This window comes from Argopecten irradians, chromosome 14, assembly GCF_041381155.1.
Source record: "Argopecten irradians isolate NY chromosome 14, Ai_NY, whole genome shotgun sequence".
Taxonomy (NCBI): Eukaryota; Metazoa; Mollusca; class Bivalvia; order Pectinida; family Pectinidae; genus Argopecten; species Argopecten irradians.
Window position 1 is genome coordinate 38121478 of NC_091147.1, and position 24331 is coordinate 38145808.

General features: G+C 32.3%; 2 protein-coding genes across 2 annotated transcripts in view; both read right to left on the reverse strand.

Annotated features, from left to right (window-relative positions):
- The window catches only part of LOC138307467 (uncharacterized), a 56153-nt gene extending 50635 nt beyond the window's left edge, over positions 1-5518 (reverse strand). Inside the window, exon 1 of the mRNA XM_069248235.1 lies at positions 5391-5518. Within this exon, the coding sequence (XP_069104336.1) occupies positions 5391-5424 (34 nt within the window). The 5' untranslated portion in view covers positions 5425-5518. The remainder of the gene's footprint in view (positions 1-5390) is intronic.
- Positions 5519-10550: 5032 nt separating this feature from the next.
- LOC138307844 (galactose-3-O-sulfotransferase 3-like) lies at positions 10551-13676 on the reverse strand. The gene is made up of 2 exons (XM_069248749.1): positions 12977-13676; positions 10551-11870 (listed from the first exon to the last, which is right to left on the reverse strand). Exons 1-2 carry the CDS (start codon positions 13045-13047, stop codon positions 10730-10732), a joined length of 1212 nt encoding a protein of 403 aa, XP_069104850.1. The 5' UTR covers positions 13048-13676; the 3' UTR covers positions 10551-10729.
- Positions 13677-24331: the final 10655 nt, after the last annotated feature.

Below are 24331 nucleotides of genomic sequence, written 5' to 3' on the forward strand. Positions count from 1 at the left end.
CGTTAATTTATAATAGGTATCGATTAATTCCTTCAATTGATAGACAAAGAAGATTTTCTAAATTGAAAATTACACGTTGAAACAAATAATTGATTCCATTGCGTTGGTTGTCTGATTCTTATTAAAATGATTCGGTGATCGTAAAAACACATGCGGAAGAACATATTTGACCACGTTTTTGCTTTGATAACTTTCAATTTGATTGATTGGAATTAGAGTAAATATCCGTTGGAAATTTCACCCAAGCCCTAACCTTTTATAAGTCAAATAAATTCACGAAGCGAACACTTTTAAACTGAAAAACAGATATACATGTATTATGTCTCGATTAGTTCACGCTAGAATTCCTAGTATCGCATATCCCGTAATTCCGATGGTCAATTGAGACTTGGTTTCCGATACATCAAAACCAAATTTTAACGTACCAATTAATCATATTAATCAATGACCAACTGACCACGCTACCATATATGGTCATAGACTGCCGGACATCTGAGGTGAGTAACATACGACTATAAATATATATGCTCTCTGACTTATGACTCAATATAAATACGAACTTGGTATAGACATGACTAATTCTAGTATTGATCTAAAGGTATGGGTTTGGTATGCTGGGCAGTAGACACACTCAAGGTCGAGAGGGTCCGAGCTAATGATGAGTAACAGAGATAGAGATAGCATTCTAGATTTTTCAGGGCCGAAACAGGATAGTGATAGCTAGAATCAAGTGATATGCATTAAGATGACCCTAATAAATTATTTAGACAACCGATACTTATGTATACTCCGAAAAAAATAAAAGAAAACCACATTCAATACAAGCACTTGGTCAAAGTTTTATCAATAATTCTTAACTTATTGAAATTCCAATTTTTTTTGGCCAAAGTTTCCACATGAACGCATAATAGATAACATGGAAAACATCTTAGTACTTAGGTAATTGTAGGCATTCTATTCAATGTTTAGAAAGCGTTCGTGTAGAGACTCTTGAGTGATTTCTTTTTAAATTAGGGAAAATTAATGAAATCATGCCCTAAATCCTTTCGTTATATGTCCATATATCATCCTGTATACCGACTTGCCTTGTAAAGGATTAAAACAATACACATGTGATAAAAGCATACCGAAAACTGCCACATACGTTTCTAAGTAATTTGATTGCATCAAACACTTTTTTGTCTCTCTTAGGTACGTCATTAGCCCTGAGAACATAAATTTGTTAATGAGAAAATGCTTAAATGGGTACACAGAAGTACCAAAATACCGAGTCAAAATGTAAAAAGATCGTCTGTCAGACAAATTAAACGTGAAAATCGCAGATAAATTTAATTTACAAGATATTTCATAATGTCCATTTGTTGAGTAACCTAGGATTATGACTAATCACTTTCTAACAAACCAGTAGCTAATTTTTTCACGTCATATTCCACCCAGAAAATCAGTCGTTAAATTAATGTTTCATATCATATGGTATCAAATATCAGTCGAGTTCCCGACACATAAACATATGTTTCTTGTTCAGCAAGTTAAATTTAGACCCACACGACTTTAAATTTCACCCCATTTGTATCTTCAAGCGGAAAACGTGTTTTGAATTAATTAACCTATTTCACCAGCGATCAACATATTAGCAAAGAAATGACATTTAGTAGAAATGAAGTAACTTGGACATTTTTAAGGGACGTCGTGGGGTTTTATATTAAATAAACATGGACGGAGGGAGTAAAATATGGAAGGGATCTGATACCCTAGGCCAAACTCCCATACCATCTGTTGGCCCTTAGCACAATTTTCCTCCATTACATAATAGAGCTTAAGGAAACCTTCATAGAAGAAAAAAAACTTTCAAATACGTTTCTATGGCAACAGGATCGGCCGCTGAGTGAATCGGCTAACGAATCACCATAACATATGACAAGAATTGTTTGTCCCTTTTTTGAACGCGAGGCCCCATAGGGGTTGTTTACTTGTCGTTTTTTTAACGCGAGGGCTCATAAGGGTTGTTTACTTTCTCGAAGTAATGTTTATTCTACTTAAGGGTTGTTTACTTTCTCGAAGTAATGTTTATTCTACTTGCAGCATCGCGCGATCAAAAAAAAAAAAAAAAAAAAATCAATCTCAATATATTTTGGTTTTGCTTTATCAGTCATATTTCGGATACAGAAGATAGTAGGTTATGGGCATTTTATTATTTCTATCGTTTATATCGTACACTATACACGCGTGTTCGTTTCATACCCTCAAAATGGTTATCTCATTCATTTCCATGGTTGTGTACGATCCTCATGTGACTGTGACTGTTATGTGTGTAACAGCCATGTCACAGTCATATGCTGCACTTATCGGTCATATGAGAGCATATTTCAGACCACAAAAACAACAAATGACTATTGTGTCTGCTATCACACAAAAATGTAGAAATGATCCATGAATATTTATTCAAACGGCGATGTAAATAAGATATTCATCACCACTTCCTAACCCTGCTGCAAGATTTTACGACACATACATTTACATGTATTTCCTGTTTATGAGGAGAAATGTTTATGCATTGCATTTTGTATATCTTGTCTAAAGCATCGAGACAGTAGATCAATGCCACTGAATGTCATATTTTCATGCGCGAGCCTACGAAGCTTTCGCAGCATTTAATATCAGTTGCAGATTCCAGTATGCACAGCTATGCATGTCCTTCAACCTTAAAAAGTAACACAATACAAATTGATTTCCAAAGACCTCCATTCCTGGGTACGAGTTCGAAATACCAATGGGACAGTTTTCATGCACTGACCGTAAGACGGTGTTTTTTCGGGAACTTCTACTTTCCTCCATCATCTTAACCTGGCTAGTCGTCAAATGACTTAAATTAGTACCATATAAGGCAAACTTAACTGAAACCTATCAGCTTCATTCAAATGTTCAATCCTCATAATTATGAATTACCATTATAGGTATGTATGAATGTCCATCACGATTACACGTATGGAAAATGCCACCTTTTGCAAAAATATACTCTTCTTTCCAATCCTTATTCACTTAATAATTTACCGCAAATTTGCCTTCCAAATCAATGTTAAATCCAAGCTCTATACATGCTAAACTAGCTTTTTAATCATAGAATGCAATGGGGTAAGGGTTTTCCAGTTACGATAGTCGACAAGCAAGTAACAGGAAAGATTACTGAAACTTAGGAAGATTTTTCTAAGGAACGAGACTAAATTGTTGATGATAGTCAAATAGAACACAATTCAAAGATTTCGCCACTTCTTATTTCGCAGCGACTAAGTCGCCCTGAAGGCTATATCGCCATCATAGATCGCATTAGTATCGATTAATCCCTGTTAGTCATTATCCATAATTTGCCCTATCGGTGTTCGACTTAATAAAATGAATAATTAAGATAATTAATCCCTTCTTATGTACAATGTACAAAGGAACGAATAGGTTCATGGAGTTTTATGATTACCTCCCATCGTTTCTGAAATCCATACGTCTCCATGGTGACCACAAAAGTCATGACCATTTACTATACCATGTCCCTCCGAATCTGTCCAAGGGGATATCTAAACCAATATACTGTGTCGTGCTACTGCAACTTCTATTTCATTTAAAAAAACGCACGAAAGAAAGGTATAAACGAGTAGGCATTGCACTTGTATTTGTATTGGCGAACTAGAAATCCAAACTTCAATTCAGAAACCTGAGATCCAAGTATTTTTTTTTTAAATAACTACATATCATTTTGATAAACTAATATGCCTTTTTGTAAGGTTATTATCTAAAATTAATTAAGAGGTTCTATATTTTACGAAAATTGGAATAAAATCTCTGTGCAAAAATTTGCATGTAGTTCTATTAACTACATGTCCGTATGTAGGAAAGCCCAAATTACACATATGGTGTGTTTGACTCTGTGGAAGGTAGTGTCCAAATACACATCTGAACTTCTCAAGATCCTATCGCCCCTAGCCTTCTTCACACTAAGTATTCCTAAGCCGTCGAAAATGGTGAAACAAGCATCACACGGTAATCATTGACCGACTTCACGGCTGAGTAACTAGACACACGTGTCTTTATACATGTGTGTATTATGTAGAATAACATGCCCTCAGCCATGTCACTCCGCTGGTAATTGATATCAATGGTTCTCTGACAAGCAAAATAACACCAGTCAACCGTAACCATGCTTCACTAGTACCCCCGGGTCATGCTTAGACCCACACTAACGCGCTCGATCCATCGATCTGATCTCTGATAAGAAGATGTTTACAGAAATCTCTGCAACAGCGGAAATCGTTTTTACGATCAAATAGTTTTTTCTTAAATAAATCACACTTTTGTTTTGTTAAATAACCAGTTAATTGTGTATGATAATGAGAATAAATGTTATTTTAAACGCAGCTAAAAAAGCAATTCAATAAATTGATTTTTCTTCATAAACGGAATCTAATAGTCTCGTCCAGTTGTATAAATAATGACATATTGAAGCTATTATATCCCAAGTATGAAATTCCCCTAAGGTGCCTCCCAGCTAACGGGGGCAAAAATTTCCCCTAAAGGGACCACATTACATTGACGTGTATGTCAGCGAGTCAGTCATACGCACATCACAGCACTGGTAAATTAGAAAAATATTTATCCAGACAGCCAACAAAAATATCCTTTATGGTATTAAATCAAATCCCCCCTCGGAGCCTCTGATTATAAAGCAGATGACATGCATATTGTGTGCTACGGCGCCTGACTCAGAAAACCCAAGACTTAGCCGGCGCATGAGCCGCTTGGCTGCGGTGACTTCATCGGCCCTATTGAATCATACAAAGTGCAAAGCCCCGTCAACTCGGTAACTCCACTACAATGCTAGTCAATCATACATCACGACTTTGTTCACTTCATCTATTCATTTTTTAGTATTAATCAATGATTCTATGGATAAGATAAATCAATATATATAATACATACATAAATTTGATTAAATTAAAGAAAATCCATTAATGTCATTATAATTTTCTAAAATTCATCGTGCCAAATATGTAAATGAGATTTCTTTTATGAAAAAACGTTGTTATTTGAATTTTTATATTATATAGATATAAAATATATTTTCATTTTAAATGTATAAAAATTTACATAAATTGTTCCCTGGAAGAGAAAATAAGCATCGGCGGCCGCCGCTTGTTTTAGTATGCAGCTGATTTTTCGCAGCTTTTCCAATACCGTGTAACAGACGGTCACATCAAACATGAAAATTCTTACTTACCTTAATCCCTAGACAGCAACACAATTCTCAATTTTATAAAAGAAAATTCACTGCATATTTTGTTCAAATTCCATAATTTTCCATCACTTAGAATGCCTAGAAAAGTAATTTTGATATTCGTACTTACGAGGAGACTCTGATACAGCAGCCATGGTTGACATAGGAGATCATTCGAATGAGAAAAGCAGGCGTCTGCTTCTGCTGGAAATCGAAAACGAGGCTAGACCATCTGAGTCACACCCTGTATAAATTGACATACGTTTTGTCGGAGATAAAGGGGAGTAACTCTGACATATCGTCTGGGATGCAGATTGGTTGATTTTATATATAAAGGATATGGAAATAATCTCCTTTGTGTAGGGTTTGCAACAAAAGAGGAACGTATTGTTTTACAAAACATCATCGATGAAATGTGTATTTGTTTACACTTAGCATCATACCAAATTAGGTGGGATATTTTTGAAAAAAAGAAAGTTTATTATAAGATATGGTCGACAAAGAATTTTTTCTGAAAAACTTAAAGATGCTCCATCGCCGACAGAGCATAAATGCTATTCATCATTTGAACAATAATTGGTGTTTACTTGTGTATATATATGTCTAATTAACACAAAAAAATAATATAAAATAATTTATTTTGCCTTTGGTGCATGCGCAATCAGTACTTTATTTCATATAGGATATAGTGACACGGATTTTTTTCGGGATGCAATTAATTATTTTTTCATATTTTTAATTTGAAGTAAAATTAGAAGCTTGAACTTTTCAATGGTGTAAAGTAAGTAACTTTTGTAAAAGAAAAATACTAAATCGTCTGCTTATGTTTTTGAAAGTGAAAAAATACCATTGTCAGCGGTGAGAGCAACAAGAATAAAATATATACAGAGAGAACAGAATAAAGGAGAAAATTCGTTCATATGGAAATATAAAAAAGAAATAATAATAATAACTTAATGAAAATATCAAATATGTTTTGGGTGATATTTTCTTATTTGCCACATATGCATTTGGTTGAACAAACACTCTTTTACTCACAATAAAGTAAATATTTTATTTTTCTGCAAATATAATTGCATATTTGCTTTAACATTATCAAAACTGCTTGTTCTTTAATAGATATGTAGTACATACACAAACATTATTGAGACGGATACAAATTTAAAAAGATAAAGGATATTTATTAGCATTATCAAATTCATATAAAATCATCACATACATTGTAACAATTATATATATATATGAAACAAAAACAATAAATGACTAGTGAGCGCTTTCGCCCCATTTCACTCTTTTGTTTTGTTAAATTACCAGTTGTGTATAATAATGAAAATAAATGTTATTTTAAACGCAGATAAAAATAAATCAATTATCTAAATTGATTTTTCTTCATAAGCGGAACCTAATTGTCTCGTCCAGTTGCATAGATAATGACATATTGAAGCTATCATATCAAAACTATGAATGAGGCGAAAGCGCTCACTAGTCAGACGTTATTGTTTTTATTTCATATAGATTTCGTCCGTAAGGATTTCTCTTCATATTTATTATACAAATACAAAAATCTTGATACATTACATGCTTGTCAACCTTTTGAAATTCCCATGGGGGTAATTTCATGTGTTTAAACTTTTAACCTCCAGAAAGTCAACTTAGTAACTACCTATGAAGAAATTAAATGTTGATTTTTGCATATTTTGACCTGTTCTTTCTGATGGTATAGTCAGATTTTTGACATTTTGAATATTAAAGAATTTGGACTTGCTAAAATGGCCTAAAAATGAGGATTCAAAATCAGGAGTCTACCTCTCCAAAATAGGGAGGGTTGGCAAGCATTCATTACAACGTCTCACAATTATACAACAGTTATAATCTGTTCAAAGTTAAAAAAAAAAACCCACCAAAACCTGCTAAGGTGAGTATTGTGATAATGTGATTAATTAACCTGATATAATACTAACCTTTCACTGTTCTTTATTCAAAAAGTTGGAAAACTCCTCTTCAGAGATAACGTTAGTTAGTAGTTACTTTGTTTCTTGTCATCGTCGTTTTCTAGCCACTGCATTAATGACGATGACGTTGAAGTGATTTCCGTCAGGTGGAAATAGCTCCATAGACACCCTAGTATACAGCCTGTATCTATACGTTACTTTGTCTGGCAAAGGAAATCATCCACAGTGTTTAATCTGTCCGCCGATTCTTTATGATATCAAGCATGACATCATCAGACTCGAACACGTTTGAAATAATCAGGTTCACATGGTGTAGTGATACAAAAATTCTTCCTTTTACAGGTAAGCTGTTGGTAACAGCCATCAATAGAGTAGGATGCTTATAATTAGAGTACAATAACCTGGTGATGCGGTGACTTATTCTCAATATTTATCGCGTCTATGAAGAATGTCCTTCCGTTTTTTGTCTATGACTTCATAAAACCAAACGAAATTGAGATTAACGCTTAAATATATTTTAATTTGATCAATACGATTAGTAATTAAAAGTCAAAAACAATAATTAACAAAAATAAATTATCATATTAAATATTGTTCTAACATGATTTTCTGTATTTGTAGTTAAAAAAAAATCAGTGGATATTTTAAATGCAGCTCACAGCTTAATATGATTTGCATTAATATGCTTTTATATGATGTATTATTCATAAGAATAATGACTATTAATAATTGATGTTCTAGCTGTTACTTATAATGCACACATGACCAATCATCCTATGAACTACAATATGAACAAAGGGAGGCTACTTAGTCAATCATCACAGTCAGCCAGTTCTCAATGGAAATGAATGTTGTCATACATTTTTTGTATTTGGTGGATGGACTATTGAATATACTTAACTTAAAAAGTCTTGTGATTTTTTTCAGAAAATACGATATTTGAAAAATTATTTTAAAAAATCGGGATATTTACTGTTTTCATAATAGGCCTTAATATCCCGATTTTCACTAATTTTTCATATCTCGTATTTTTTTAAAATAAAATCTCACATGACTTTTAGGTATATTCATCAGTCCATTCACCAAATACAAAAAATGGACGACAATAATCATTTTCATTGAACTGGTCCCCTGTGTCTATCAGACAATATCGTGCAGCATGATATTTGATCGGTCCATGAAAAACTCCCCTGGTTACCTTTTAGAAATCTGGGCTCTGGCACATGTGCATTTTCATTCTCATTTAAATGTTTATCAAATGATCATCCTTATGATTACTCAGGACATATTAGGTAATCCAAATTTTCTTATTCGGAGATGAAGAAAAAAAAATGAAAAAATCCAGTATTAATATTCAAAGTAAGAGAGCATGTCGTGTAGCCGGATATTTTTGTGTGATATTTTCGCGATTTTGCAGGACATTGTTAAACTCGAGATCCGCGAAATATTACGAAACGGTTGAATCACAAATACCCTTAAATCCAGATCTTATTTTAAGATCAAATCGAGAAAATTTTGACATTTTTGATAAAATGGGTAATTTCAAGAGCGATGATGTAGCAAGATTTCAAGTGCTTTGATGTAGCAAGTGTAACATTAAAACAAATCACAGCTGTATTTTAAATAGTTTTAATTTGTGTCATTTAAAATGTTTAAAATTAGTATACAAATGTACATACCATTAAACAACAAAAACACCAATTTTTTATTAACCTTAGGTTGTCTACAATAAACAGTGGTTAACGGTAAAACACGCTTATAACTTTAAAATTTCCATTACCTTCAATGTATGTAATATGTTATTATAAACTGTTACGCCGCGAAATTGTTTCAAACCAAAGTAAATTACATACATAATTGTAAAAATCTAGAGCGCAAAACTAAATAGTCTAGAGTATTGTGTCAGCAGTAAAACTTGAAATTAAGTCGACGCGAAAATAAGTTGATTTTAATTTTTCATTTTGTAGACTGTATTACCTTATATTACATTTCACGATCATAATTGACCGATGAAACATGAAACAAATATTAAACTTCATAAGCTAACGCATTGCAACAGGTCACCCTTTTTACACTTTAAAAACATCAAGTATACAACACAAAATAGCCGTACTGATCAGACATTATTTTTTGTGCGATGATCTCGCGTTTTCATGCTTTTCAAGACTTTTTACTCTTTTTCGCGGTTCATTTATAAAAAAAATCTACTTATACCACAATCTGAAGTATTAACTTTTTACCGCCCTCGAAGCAATGTAAACAGACTTATTTTTTGTGCGATCGAATTTTCTTCATGTCGCGGTCGATTGAAGTTTATGACGAAAAAAGAATGTCAATTACAAGCATGTATAACGAAGTTTTTACATTTAAATCGCAAAAATTGAATCACCTCGAAAAAAATCGTCAGACATGAAAACATGATTGCTGCAAAAATAAGTTAGTTTACAGTACATGAAATGAAAATTTGAAGATAAAACATGACAAATCACCATCTTTAATTTCAACATGTCGAGTAAGTACATATGCGACATATGAAAGGCGAGCTGTTACAATCAAATTTCGAGTTTTTCTCCCTTTTTTCGGTGTCAGTATAAATTTGGTAATTATTCAAAATTAACTTACTAACACCTGTTTTATTAACACCCCACAGTAATAACAGAGCGAGAGTGAATGAGAATAAATCAATATGTCCCGAGAGAGAGAGAGAGAGAGAGAGAGAGAGAGAGAGAGAGAGAGAGAGAGAGAGAGAGAGAGAGAGGTGGTTGGGAAGGGGGAGGGGCGATGGGGAAGGATGAGCAGGAGAGAGTGTGAGAGGGAAGATTTAGTGTTATAACAAGTTTGAAATAGCATTTTCGTAAAATGTAGTAAAGTGAGAGAGGGAAACGAAAAGTATAAATTAGGAGAATACATTCAAATGCCAAAATGTATATAAAACATAATATGAAAGGAAAAAAGAACAAATGTACGAAGATGAAATGGGACCGTGGCAGAGGCACGAAGGATGATATGGCATAAAACAGATAAACATTAGATATGAACAACACAACTTCACAGATACTTATTTCACTGCATATAAGATTTAACAAACATTTGGGTTATTTTCAAATATTTAAAAACGTTTTTATTGACTGTGCTTTATTATTTATGTATAATTTGTCTATGTAATGAATAGATGCATGACGAGCGCATTTAAATACAAGAAAAAAGAGAGAGAGAAAAAGAACTGTTAGGCGATAGTTTTTACATACTCAAATTTCATGCGAAAGTTAAATAGTTTGTTTCGTAGGGATGGAATTTTCTATATATTGCGAAGCATTATTTTAAGCAGTAAAATGTAATGAATAGATGCATGACGAGCTCAATTAGAGTACAAGAAAAAATTCAAACAAATCGCTATGCTTAACCAATAGAAATAACAGGCAATTAAGTAATGAACTATCAGATGGGATGTTGGTTTGAGATTGGAAAATATCAAGAACCTAATTTTGAAAATTAATGAAAATGTAGATTGAAGATTTTAGTGTCCCATATGTCTTCGTTTTATCATATTTATAAACGTAACGTCATGGATATATAATTTTTCACAATGTTCTTTTGTTATTATAAATGGCTTATTCCACGGACTTCCTTCAAAGGCAAGTTTGCTTTTGGTACTGTTTCCCGTTATCAAGGTAGAGCAGAAGTGGTCATATTTTACTCTCGTTTCCTTGAAGTATTTCAATTCTTCGAAAAAGTCAGGGGGTTGGTTTTGAATACGTTCTTTGTATTTCTGAAGGAAAAAATAGTAAAGAGCGTAGTCCAGTTTTGCCCAATTCTGATAAAGTTTCTCCTCGCTGGGTCCAAACTTCAATCGAGGATCTACACCCTTTTTGGCGTTAAGTTTGCCATAGAGCACGTGCCTCATGTCCCAGTTTAACAGACGCCTCATTAACACGATGGATTCATCGAGATATTCCATAACCAGAACAATGTCGAATTCGTCATTGATCTTTATCAAATAGTCCTGAATCGCATCGTAATCTGTGTTCCAGAATAAGTCAATTGGAAATCCAAAATCATATGACATAAGGTTATATGTAGTTGGGATACGATCCCCACCGTATTTCATGTATTTTTCATTATGTGCTAGGTACTCATGAACTGGGTTGTTTCCTGGAATGTCTATCACCGCCTTCTGACGTAAAAACCTGACGCTGGATTCAAATTGACTGAAGGGTTCCCTTACGATACCGATATAAACAGTATCCGAAGGCATCAACCTTTTAAAATCCTCTTTTATATATCTCACGTGAGTACAGAAAATATCAATATGTTTACCTTTAGGAATCGGAAGAATATTTTGTTGTATCAAAACTTTAATACCCCCACGATCGTTTTTTCTTGGAAGAGCAAAAACAAGATCGTTTTCATATCCGTAACGTAGAAAAATATTCTCAACCGTGGTACTGGCCGACTTGTGAACTTTGATGAATGCTATATGTTGAACGGGGTCACCTCTAACTGTATACGGGTTGTGATTGGTCAGTTCTCTTTGTCCTGGTACAGCACGCTTCCTTGTTAGTTTCTGCTGCAGATCTGTGTCCACAGATGTGACGTAGACCAATAAATTACAATACAGTTCCCACGTAGTTAAACAGCACAATGCAATGACCACAATCCTGAAAAAATAAGGTTCATTTTACTGTAAACCAACATATTTTTGCGTGCGGTTGGGCTTTGCGTATTCGCGGGGAATAAGAAATCGCGCAAAACAGTCGCAACAAAAAGTTATCATTAGTGTATTAAAACGCGAGTCACTTTGAAGATAAATTGATTAACATTTATTGTATAGGAATCAGTGTACTATAAACCATCTATTTTCGCGGGCGATGAAAAATTGGCGCATCATTAGAATTTGCGAAAAGTATTCGTCGCGAAAAGATGTTCTGAGCACATATATATACTTACAGGTCAAATAGAACCATGTGACTCTAAATCGCGAAATTGTGTCGCTCCGAAAAGGTTGTTTGGAATAAAAACGCAAAATTAGGTCACCTAGAAATAATTTTCTAGTATGTTCATTCCGTAATTAAGATCGTAAGCAAAACTTTCTAAAGTTTGATAACCTAAGATGATTTCCTGTTATGCATTTAAACATGCTGAATTAAATTGCATTAATATTCCCATTACCTGTAACCATTCAGTTATGACTTAAAAAATAAATGCATCTACAAAATATTGTACCTCGATTTGATATTTTTTTTATTATTTTATCTCTTCTAGCACATTTATGGAACTTGGCATACGAACAGTTTTTATTAAACTTTATAAAAAATAATATAACTTAGGAAATTATATATGGTTCAAGGTTGCTTATGAAGTTCATGATGCTTGATAAGCTTTAACGTTTGTAATGTTAGTTGTTGTTTGTAAAGTTGTTAATGTCAGTAAAATATGTAGTCCGCTAAACCTGCCTATATTATTAGGCTTATTTATTTATTTATTTTTTGCCAACTATATATATTAGGCAAATTTTTTTTAAAATAGCCTAATAATATAGGCAGGTTTAGCGGACTATAAAATATGCAATGATAATAAAAAGGCTAATGATACTGTTTTTAACATGGCAGTGATTCTGAAGTTAGTAATTCTAATATCAATAAGATAATTATGCTAATTAAGTTGATAATACTAATGGTGTTGAAGTATCTTTAAAGATAAGTCAAGCGTGAACCAATTAATTCATATTGTTTAAATAACTGAATCGTTACATTAAAATACTTACCACGTTACTTTATTACGCATGCCGACCAATTTTCCCTCTTGTTCCAAAAAGGAATCGTGATACAATAGCATTGGGGTCTGCTGGATTTTGTGCTGCCCATTTTGCAATTTTAAAATATATCTCGCTTACGTGTCACGTGACCAATAAATGCATGTAACATATGTCATGCTGACACAGCTATTACGCATTTCCGGTTTAAGGAAAGGCATGGTAAAGTGAAAGTAGATAGTTTACGTCAGGCTCATACTCTAGGCGATTGGCTATGGAATTTGAATTACTATCGATCTGCTATTGTCAGGCGCTACCATTAAAATGTAATAATTTGTGTTTTTTATTGTTGTTGTTTTGTTATTATTTATTTTCTTATTATGGTTGATAATGTTTACTGTGCGAGGGTTTTTGTTTTCATAAGGACATCTTATAATGTAAACAACGTGTGATATTTAACTTTTAAGCAAACACAAAGCAATCTAATGTCTTATCTACACCAAGCATTGGAAGGCTTTTTATTTCTCAATTTAGTTGATAGTGCTTTCTTCGTTAATGTTAAGCCAGGTTATAACGCCTAGTCAAGATTTGTCAATTGTTTTAATTATGGTATCTTTTGATGTAAACAAGACGTAAGTTCAAACTTTCGAACCAACATAGAACAATTTTATGGTTTATTTACACCAAGCATTTGAAGGTTATTAATATAAGACTCTTTCATATGTGGATATGAAGGATAGGGATATTCTACCCGAGGGTCACAAAATGTAGTAAAACCCGAGGCTTGCCGAGAGTAGAATATCCCTATCCTTCATATCCACTAAGGAAAGAGTGTTTTTCTTTCATACCTCGATGTTTTATTGCAATTTTACAAATATTTGAAATAAATTCGAAGAAATCTACGGCTGAGAGTCAATTTTGCATACATGAAAAATTACGTGATATTTTCAACAAAAATTCTGTTGTTTGCATCTTTTATAGTAAAACCAGTCAAGTTTGTGAAAAAAAAATGTTAAAATTTTACCGACTAGGAAATAGAAATTCTGTTGACCCATGCTACCCGTGCAATACAGCCTCAGGCGGCATGAGTGTATTGCCCTAGACTAGCCAGTATTACACCCGTAGGTATGAAAGAATCTGATTTATAACCTAAGTTGAAAGTGTTTACAATGTTAATGTTCAGCGGGGATGAGACCTACATTTATTTATTGTTTTCATAATAGTATTAAATGCGGTGAATAATAGGTAACTAAAACATTTCAACCAACACAGAATAATTGGAAAGGATTTAAGGATTTGTATAGGCGTTTACCTGTTGTCCGATCCATTTATTAATAGTTTATTATGTTACGGTTTATATTGTATTAATGTTTATAGTTCTTATATTACCAAAAAAAAAAAAAAATGAAATGAAACACAGAGTAATATCACAGAATTTGAAGTCTATTGATGATTACTTAACATGGTCATTTTTCTATCCTACTATCACAATATAAGGTAAGCTGTGCATATTGTGCTATATAGAAAATAGAGTCTAAGACAATACTATCAAATTTATTTTTCTCATCCATAACATTCAAAAGACACAGAGAAAGAGGGCCTATGGTAATATGTCTGGACATCTGAATCATTCGGCCACCACAGCCCTCTTTTTATCTAAACGTACAGCTGTACGACATCATTTGTTTTCTAGCTTATTAGGTTTTGGTGTCGAAAAAAACCCAATAAATTATTGCACACAATATATCTAGTATTATGTAAAATAAAAACAATAATGATATATGCATTTTGTAACAAGAATTTCATGAACCCTGGTATTGATGTTGCCTCATCAGAAAGAAACATTCTGGCCTCATTATGCCATTGAACTGTCGGATTAAAATAGCGTTTAGAATAACTCAAAGCCAGACCTGTTCTGTTTATATTGTAATTGTCGAAGCCATGTCTATTCTGGTTATTTTTAATTCGTAAACTTTTTGAAGATAATTGTTAAAATTTCTTACATGTGCTTGAATCAAGATTTTCCTCTTAACATTTCGTTCAAGAACGATAACTTGTGATAACTCTTTACATCGCTCTTTTCTTTTCATTTCAGACTATTGTTTGTTTTCGTTTACAACACACATACTTATAAGTTATAGAGGTTTATATAGATACAAACAGTTGTTAATTCATAATACAAAACGTACATGCAAAAGAAAAACATACGAATGCAATATCGGCTTTTCTTTTCATTCACAAGTCATGTGTTTGGTTTTTTTCTTTCTTTTTATTCTATGGAATAACGAACGCTTTCCCTCATGGATCCCGTGGCTCTATTTCATTGTACTTTTTTCTCATTTTTAAAACATTCATAATTTATTTTTGTTTACTCGGGTCTAAGAATGGATTAATATAGTGTCATTATCTATTATTGTTTAAAAATACTATACCGCTGGCGAATGATATTTTTTCTCTATCAAAAACAAGAGCAGATGAATTAGTATTTTACTTCAGTTACAAATTATAAGTTACTTACTTTACACCATTACCATCAGTTTGAGCTTCTTATTTAATTTACTTAAATATAAAAATATCAGAAATTATCAATTTCACTATGCCCTATCTGGAATGAAGTACTGATTGCTCATGCACCAAACACAAAAATAATTAATTTATATGTATTCATTATATTAATTAGTCATTGTGTTAATTAGAAACATAAACATGACTAAACATCGATTATTTAACAAAAATGAGAATCGTTTATGCTCTGTCGGTGGTGGAGTTCTATAAAAAAAAACCAGAAAAAAATCGTTTTGACCAGATGGTGGAACGAATTGTAACTTAATATTCGCCTATGTTTTGCAGTGTACATTAAATGTATCCTTTGATGTGAAACGCTTGACGTTCGACAAACAATCAAACACATATAAAACATTATAATTTATAATGCACAAGAAATACGCGCGAGAAAATAATCGTTAATTCATATTTCATTACAGAAAATTGCCATTTCTTAACATTTTTGTCGATAGAAAATATTCAATTTATTTATGCTTACATCAATTAAATCTTTTGACTGTGTAAGTGTTTGTTCAGTATTTAATGTCATTTGATATGGGTGGTGACTACACTTTTTGGCGTGTCAGATTTTATGAAAAATAGTTGTTTTAACGATGTATAAAGTGAAAAGTATGTGACTTATGCAAATTCAAAATGTACAAATGCACAATTGTATCTTTCCCTGTATAATTGGAATGCAAAGGTTTTCAACAATTTTTTTAATGAAGAATATACTGAACAACTACTCATGCGTCTTTCAACTGGATTTTAAATCATTTTATAATTGAAATTGCTTTCTTTTTATAATATTCAAGAATGTAACATCATGCATATACAGTTTTTCGCAATCGTTCTTATTGACAACAAACGGCTTATTCCAAGTGCTTCCTTCAAAGAACATCTCTAAATCCATATTTTCTCTGTCTTTCATACTGGAACAAAACCTATTGTACTTAATTCTAGTTTCTTTAAAATAAGCCACCTCTTCGAAAAAATCAGGAGGTTGATTTTTGATACGTTCTTTATGTTTCAGAAGGAAAAAGTAGTATAGGGCATGGTCAAGCTTTGCCCAGTTTTGATATAGTTTCTCCTCATTTCGTCCAAAAGTCAATTCGTTATCGGGATTTTCCATGGCATTAAGTTTACCATACAAGACATACTTTAGATCCCAGTTTAGTAGACGTCGCATTAACACTATAGATTCATCTAGGTACTCCATCACCAAGACGATATCAAAATCATCATTCAATTGAAGTAAGTAATCCAGCACAGCGGTAAAATTATTCTTCCAAAACAAATCGTTTAGAAATCCAAAATCGTACGCCATTGCATTGTACGTTACAGGAATACGAACACGCCCTTTTGTTTTTACATATTTTTCGTTTTTTGATAAATATTCAGATACTGGAATTAACTTATTAGGTATCTGAATCCATCCTTTCTGACGTAGAAATTGTATGTTAGATTTGAACTGGCTGAAAGGTTCTCTTACTATTCCAATGTACACAGTATCATTAGGAAGCATGCTATTGAAGTCATGTCTATTATAGCGTACATGAGTACAACAAATGTCGATAGTCCTGTGTTTTGGCACAGGATGAATTGATTTTTGTGTAAATGATGAGAAACCGGCGGGATCCTTCCCCGCTGGGATGGCAAACAACAAATTATGTTCATATCCGTAACGAAGAAATATATTTTGAACGGTGGTACTGGCAGCTTTGTGGACTTTTATGAATGCAATATGTCGCACTGGGTCACCTCTTATGCTGTATGACGTCTGATTGGTCAATTGTCGCTGACCAGTCATGATCATGTCAGGTAGTTTGACTGGTTTTAATCTAGCAACATGTATTAATAATTTATAATATATCATCAGGTATAACAAACAGCCGATTCCTTGGACCATCATCCTGAAAATGTAGAAAGGTTCCGATAATCTTAAAGATGTCCCTACGCCGACAGAGTATAAACGATACTCATCATTTGAACAATAACTGATGTTTAATCGTGTATATATGTGTCTAAAAAGCACATAAATACAAATCACAAAATTCATTTTGTTTTTTGCGCATGCGCAATCAGTACATCATTCCATATAGGACATAGTGGCACGGTATTTTTTTCTGGACGCAATCAATTATTTTTAATATTTTTATCTTGAAGTAGATTTAGAATCGCAAACTTTTCAATGGAGGTATAATGGTGTAAAGTAAGTAATTTTGTAACTGAAGAAAATACTTATTCGTCTGCTCCTGTTTTATATATTTAATGTTCTTATTAAAGTATGTAAGATGCAAGAATCGTTATTTCCATAACTATGGAATCAATTATGATTTTTATGGAAAAGTACAAAACTATAATTTTGTATCGAGAAATTAAACAGTAACACAACATATTGTGTTACTCGTACCTATCATCAAACTCCTTGTGTTGAAATTTGACGCAAAAATCTATTTTAAAAGCATTTATGATGCACGAACATTTGTGCATGCTGCATACACATGATGCACATACATCTACAATGTACATAAAAACGAACATTTATTTCTTGAATGGTTTTTATTGCTATATAACCTCTTATAGGGGTATTAACATCCGCGAAATGTACGTACATGGTATTGTCAATACCTGGTCTAACTCATCAATTTACACAATATACTGTTTATAATCCTATTTTTAATAAAAGAATTTGACATAAAATTACACTTACCATAGATGTCGGCGACGCATATCTACTTCGATTGATAGAAGATTCTCGTATGCAAGTAACCCGCCAGTGTAAATATAGTCCGGTAAATTTGACTCCATTATCCATGCATGAAATCACGTGATTGCCATGACCGAGTTACACGTGTTAAATCGATTAATACATTTTATCCTCTTAATCTACATAAAAATACTTAGTCTTAATATCATTCATACAATTTTTGCAATGTTACCGTTCGATAATGTTAAGGTTTTCAAACTAAATCCATTGTCAAAATAAATCGAATAAAAGAAAACAACACTTCATTAGTGTTAATTTATTCAAAACGCGATTTAGACTTAATCACTTTGACAGTAAAATGTTAATTTTTGTCTTGAACTTCAATACAAGGATGAATTTTTCAGATATGGGTTGAATAAAAGATTAGAAGTGTGATATAGAGTTTCACGAAATTACGTAGAGCTAATATCACGTGAAAATATCTTTATGTTTCTTGGTTTTTTTTATTTGGGGGACATGAAATTGTTCAAAAACTTTATTATTTGTTTGATAGACCATTGTTATGATAACATACAAATCATCGGAGTTTTAGCTCAAATGTGAGTTAGGAATTGTAAACAATGCGTTCAAAATGAGAAGAGACGTTCTCCGTCCATATTCGGCATATCCAGGTAGATATTTCAAGAAAAAATATTCAATAACTTTTCACTAATGACTATTTTAATATAGTTTTAAAACAATTTGAAACCAGGATGGATATAAGGTAACCCATATGTGTACATATATATAGTCAAACCTGCTATAAAGCACACCTCTCTACGAAGGGCATCTGTCTATAAAGGACACCTCTATACAAAGGGCACCTGTCTATAAATGATAGACACATCACCGCCACTGGATGCAATTATCCTACATAATTAAAATATGTTGTCTATAAAGGACATTTTGCTTTGTCTCATTCATAGACAAGTTTGACTGTACCTATAGACCAGTTTTTCACCGGGTACTCCGGTTTTCCTTCGCCATCACACCTGGCACTTCTATACATGACCCTGGCTGTTAATAGGACGTGAAACTAAACATACAAAACCAAACTAAACATATAGACCAGCATAGCAAATGATCCACATCATGGCATCGAGATTCAGTACTACTTTAGAACCTAGATGAGAAAATAATATTCACTAGACCACCTGGCCAAAAACATTATTTGAAAACATTATCATCCTGTGTTCCTTTGATGTCAATAATAAATCTTGTTATGATCGCTGTTTAGAAAATATACAACAGGCATTAACAGCTTAACAATTCTGTTACATTTGATCGATTGCATTGATTTGACATTATCGTCTTTTTCAAAGCGGCGACAAATGGCGTCAGAAATCAACTTGTAATTTATATGTTATACCATAAATCTGGACGGAACGACATTCACATCAAATATGGGTGGTTAAACGTATGAATGTACAACAATAACATGAACTAGGTGCACTGCCTTATCTGTATGACGGCCTACAACGCCATAAATACTACGTAAAGGTAGTACACTGTAGGTACTGTTTACTACTTTGGTAATGATGGTTTGACCATCTACAAGTATTCGTCTCATTATTTTTTCCGGAAACTTCAAAATAGATAATAAACAATGGAACTAGACATTCCAAAGAGTGAAAATGTCCTACACTTTTCCTCGATACAAGTTATCTATATGTACTGTAAAAATGAATTTATTTGTGGTGTGAAAATTTTCGCTTATTTTGATTTTAATAAGTATTCGCGAATATATCCACGCATCACGAATAAAACAAAATCAAAGTATGACATCATACAATTATGGTCTTCTGTGGAGGGATACATCTAGACTTGTCTCACTGAAAGAGTTATTTTCTCAAGGGCGAAGCTCGAGGGGAAATAACTCTTTACAAGGAGACAATGCTAGATGTATCCCGACACATAGGGACATAATTATTTTATTATACGGAACAAAATTAAAAGGAAAAAATCTAAGTTGCATAAATAGGCAACTGCGTTACCATAGTTGGTTGACGTTGCAGATGATGTCAAATTGCGGTCACGTGCGGAGCTTCCAAGAGGTTATTTATCTTAGGTGATTTCCCTCGCCTTTCGATCCGGTGAAATATCCAACTTTTTTAATGTCATGTGATCATGTTTAATCCAATCAGAACGTTTTAAATGAAAGTGAGGTATAATAAAAATAATTAAATTGTTGATACATGTATACAATGCGAGAATGATCACATCGCGAACAGTTTGAAAGCTATTTTAGTGGTGATATTATCACCCGAAAATATTAGTTTTAGCAAACTTTGTCGATTCGGGTCAAGTCGTGATCTCAATAGGAATCTATTAGGTACATTACAATTTGTTTTGCTACACTATCGATTTTCATTGTATTATTTAAAGTACAACCCTGAAAATGTTTTAAACTTTATATATATTTATTTTGCATGACTTCGTTATAAAGCAGAACACAATCGTTCTTCTAACCCCATTATATTTCCATGAAGCCCGGATCCAGTCGTTCAAAGGATGATGAACTTAATCATATGATCAGTGAAATTTTTATTTCTCAATTGCTGCAAAATTTGTGACTATATCTTTACCGAAATCAGCAAGTAAGTAAAGGATGGAGTTTTTAGATTCTAATAAAATTTTATAAAATTAGTTTTATCCGAAATTATTTTACATGCATCTTGATTTGAAAATGTTGTGATTAGCCTATAGATAATCATATTTAGAACAACTATGCACTGGACTTTATATGTGGCTTGACCTAAAACATGTTATGCCAAAGTGGGTGTCAATGAAATCATAATCTGTGTGTCAATTCCGAAAGGTGATTTAACACGCTTTAAAGCGTCGTTCGTTAAAGATGCTCCACCGCCGACAGGGTATAAACGATATTCATCACTTGAACAATAATTGGTGTTTAATCGTATGTATATATTTGTCTAATTAACACAAAAAATAATATAAAATAATTAATTTTTCATTTGATGCATGCGCAATCAGTACTTCATTCCATATAGGATATAGTGCCACGGAATTTTTTCGGGATGCAATTAATTATATTTTGTAATTTAAATATGAAGTAAAATTAGAACCTCAAATTGTCCAGTGGTGGTAATGGTGTCAAGTAAGTAACTTTTGTAACTGAAGAAAAATACTACATCGTCTGCTTCTGTTTTTGATAGTGAAAAAATACCATTTGTCAGCGGTAAAGCTGAAAATTATGAAAAATATAAACACAAATCACAAAACTTCAAAGAATACGTTTATTTTGCTCATTCAAAGCACCAACGATACAACGATATAGATATTAATTAAGCGTTGGAATGTCCTGTAAATACACGTATTACAAAAACATACCAATTAAATGTCAATTATTACCAATTAAATGACTGCTTTTATTGCCAAGCTGCACAAGCAAAACTATCGTACCTCCTTCGAAAATTATTTTGATCATGATGTGAAGTGCTTTCAAAATTATGAAAAACAATGTATTACCTTCTAAATTTTCTATCAGTTCAGATATCGTAAAATAGTATTTTAAATGAGGAAAATCGCAAATTCTGAAAAGACTTCATACATGTACAACAGCATCATCATTATATTGAACAGTGCAATCAGTTCAATCATTTTCTGACTTTTAAAACCTGATCATAAGTACTTCTGTGATCATTTTCGATACACATTTTAAAAAGAGTTTCACTACGGACGGGATACTTACATGTAAAAAAATCATCAAAAAAGATATATGTATTCTGGGGAAAATTCATGTTGGTCATAGTATAAATTATATTTATTTCAAACTCAAGAAATATTCTCTAAACAAGTACCCAGTGTATACATGACATGTATTTACTGTACGTATTTTTTTTAATGTCAGTCGGATTAAACGTTGTAATTCAGCATCAATCATTTCCGGGTTAATTCCGATCACCTGATTTCAGTTGAATAAGGGCGCAAAATGACTCCTAGGAGATATTATTATACATTTTTTAAGGAAATCGCGAAATAAACGTAATCCAGCTGATTACAATGTATTCGTCTCAATAATAACTTCACACGAAATGTCTTCTGCATCACATACTGATTGTGGAACAATGATACTGTAATGATCACCAATAAAGATACGGGTACAGTTGGTGAGATGCTCCACCGCCGACAGAGCATAAATGATATTCATCATTTGAACAATAATTGGTGTTTAATTGTGTATATATAAATATGTCTAATTAACAAAAACAATAATATAAAATAATTAATTCTGCCTTTGATGCATGCGCAATTAGTACTTCATTCTATATAGGATATAGTGGCACAGATTTTTTTCGGGATGCAAAATAATTATTTTTTTATAGTTTTAACTTAAAGTAAAATTAGAAGCTCAAACTTTTCAATTGTGGTAATGGTGTAAAGTACATTGTAAGTATCTTTTGAAACTGAAGAAAAATACTAAATCGTCTGCTCCTGTTTTAGATAGTGAAAGAATACCATTTGTCAGCGGTGGAGCATCTTTTAGCGTTTATCGTTGAAACATGTATACATAAAGAAGTAAGACGTAGGTATCTAACAACACTTCAAACTCTTTTGTTTCTTCGAAAATTACGAAAATAAAGTCATGAATTACTGTATCAATAAAAAATGAAATTGTATTCATCAATTAATTTTCATTTTTCTAAAGTATCAAAGAGTGCAGAAAGACTAGAAATACATGTAGAAAACAATATGAAAGAAATATTTTCGAAGCATTTAAATAAATTTATTGGAACTGTATAGGACTATTGATATATCACGGAAGACGAAAGTTACAAGACCACCATTTTGACTTATAAAAGTATAACTTTCTACCAAAACATGGCACAACATAAAAAAGAATACAATGGACAAAACTAGGCACTATCATATTGTAATCATACGAAGATATATTCAACAAATACACTAAACTTTCAAAATAAAAAATACCAACAAACAGAAAATAATTTTCTATAAATCAACAAATATTCGTGTATATTAAATTTCACGTATTTCAGAAATCGCGAAAATTAAAGTAAATATAGGTCAAGCTCTCGGAATTAAATCGAACCACAGGTTTACGACGCGCAATACAAATATTTTCAGTATTTTTTTTTTATTTGCGCGTTATAAACCTATGATCGATCAACGCTTAGACATGAATATAAGAAATCATAAACTGCCTTAGGTATTTATACGCGAAGTTACGTCGCCGTACAAAATTTGGTTCATAATTACTGGAGCGATGTTTGAGAACGGTATCATTGTTGTTTATTAAATATATTGTTAAAATTTAAAACAATTGTCTTCCAGACGAAGAAAATATTTAATTTAAACAGTACAATCGTCTCTTATTGTACAAATTTCGGCCTCTTGCCGATTTGTAAAAGATGAGATATTTCTACTGTTTTAATTGTATTTCAAAGACAAAATACAGATAGAAATAGGAAACAGAGATATACCATTTAAAGTTCCAACGTCAAATAATAAGGGAGTAAAAAAGAAATATAACAAGCATATAATTCTGGTTTTATTTCGGTCATTTGTAACTTATAAAGTATAAAAATAGAGTTTGGGTAATCTAACAACATAACGAAAATGCAAACTTAACATTGTGACTTAGAAGACAATCATAACTTAGAAGACAATCATATACTTTTAGTATATATTGTAAGGAACAAACTAATTAAATTGGTTTTTACTCTGCTTAATATGTTTCACATAAACCTTGTCATTGTAGAAATTAACACGGCAATCATTAGTGCTTAATGTTGAGAATACAATAAATGTTATTTAAGTATACATAATTGTGGTAAGTTTTGCTATCGTTTCAATTAAGACAAATAAATGTGCATCTATTGGTGACTAGCTTAATAAGCGTGCAAAAATCAAAGATAAAAACAATTTACATAGAAGCAAATCTATATAGATATACATACTTTGAAATATAGCACATGGTTGGAGGATATCCAAACAAAACAAAATATAAATGTAGCTACACTCTCTGTTCGTCAATTGCCTGGTATATCTTATTTCGTGTTTTGTGGAGGAACTTATTTTGCTAAATGAATGTA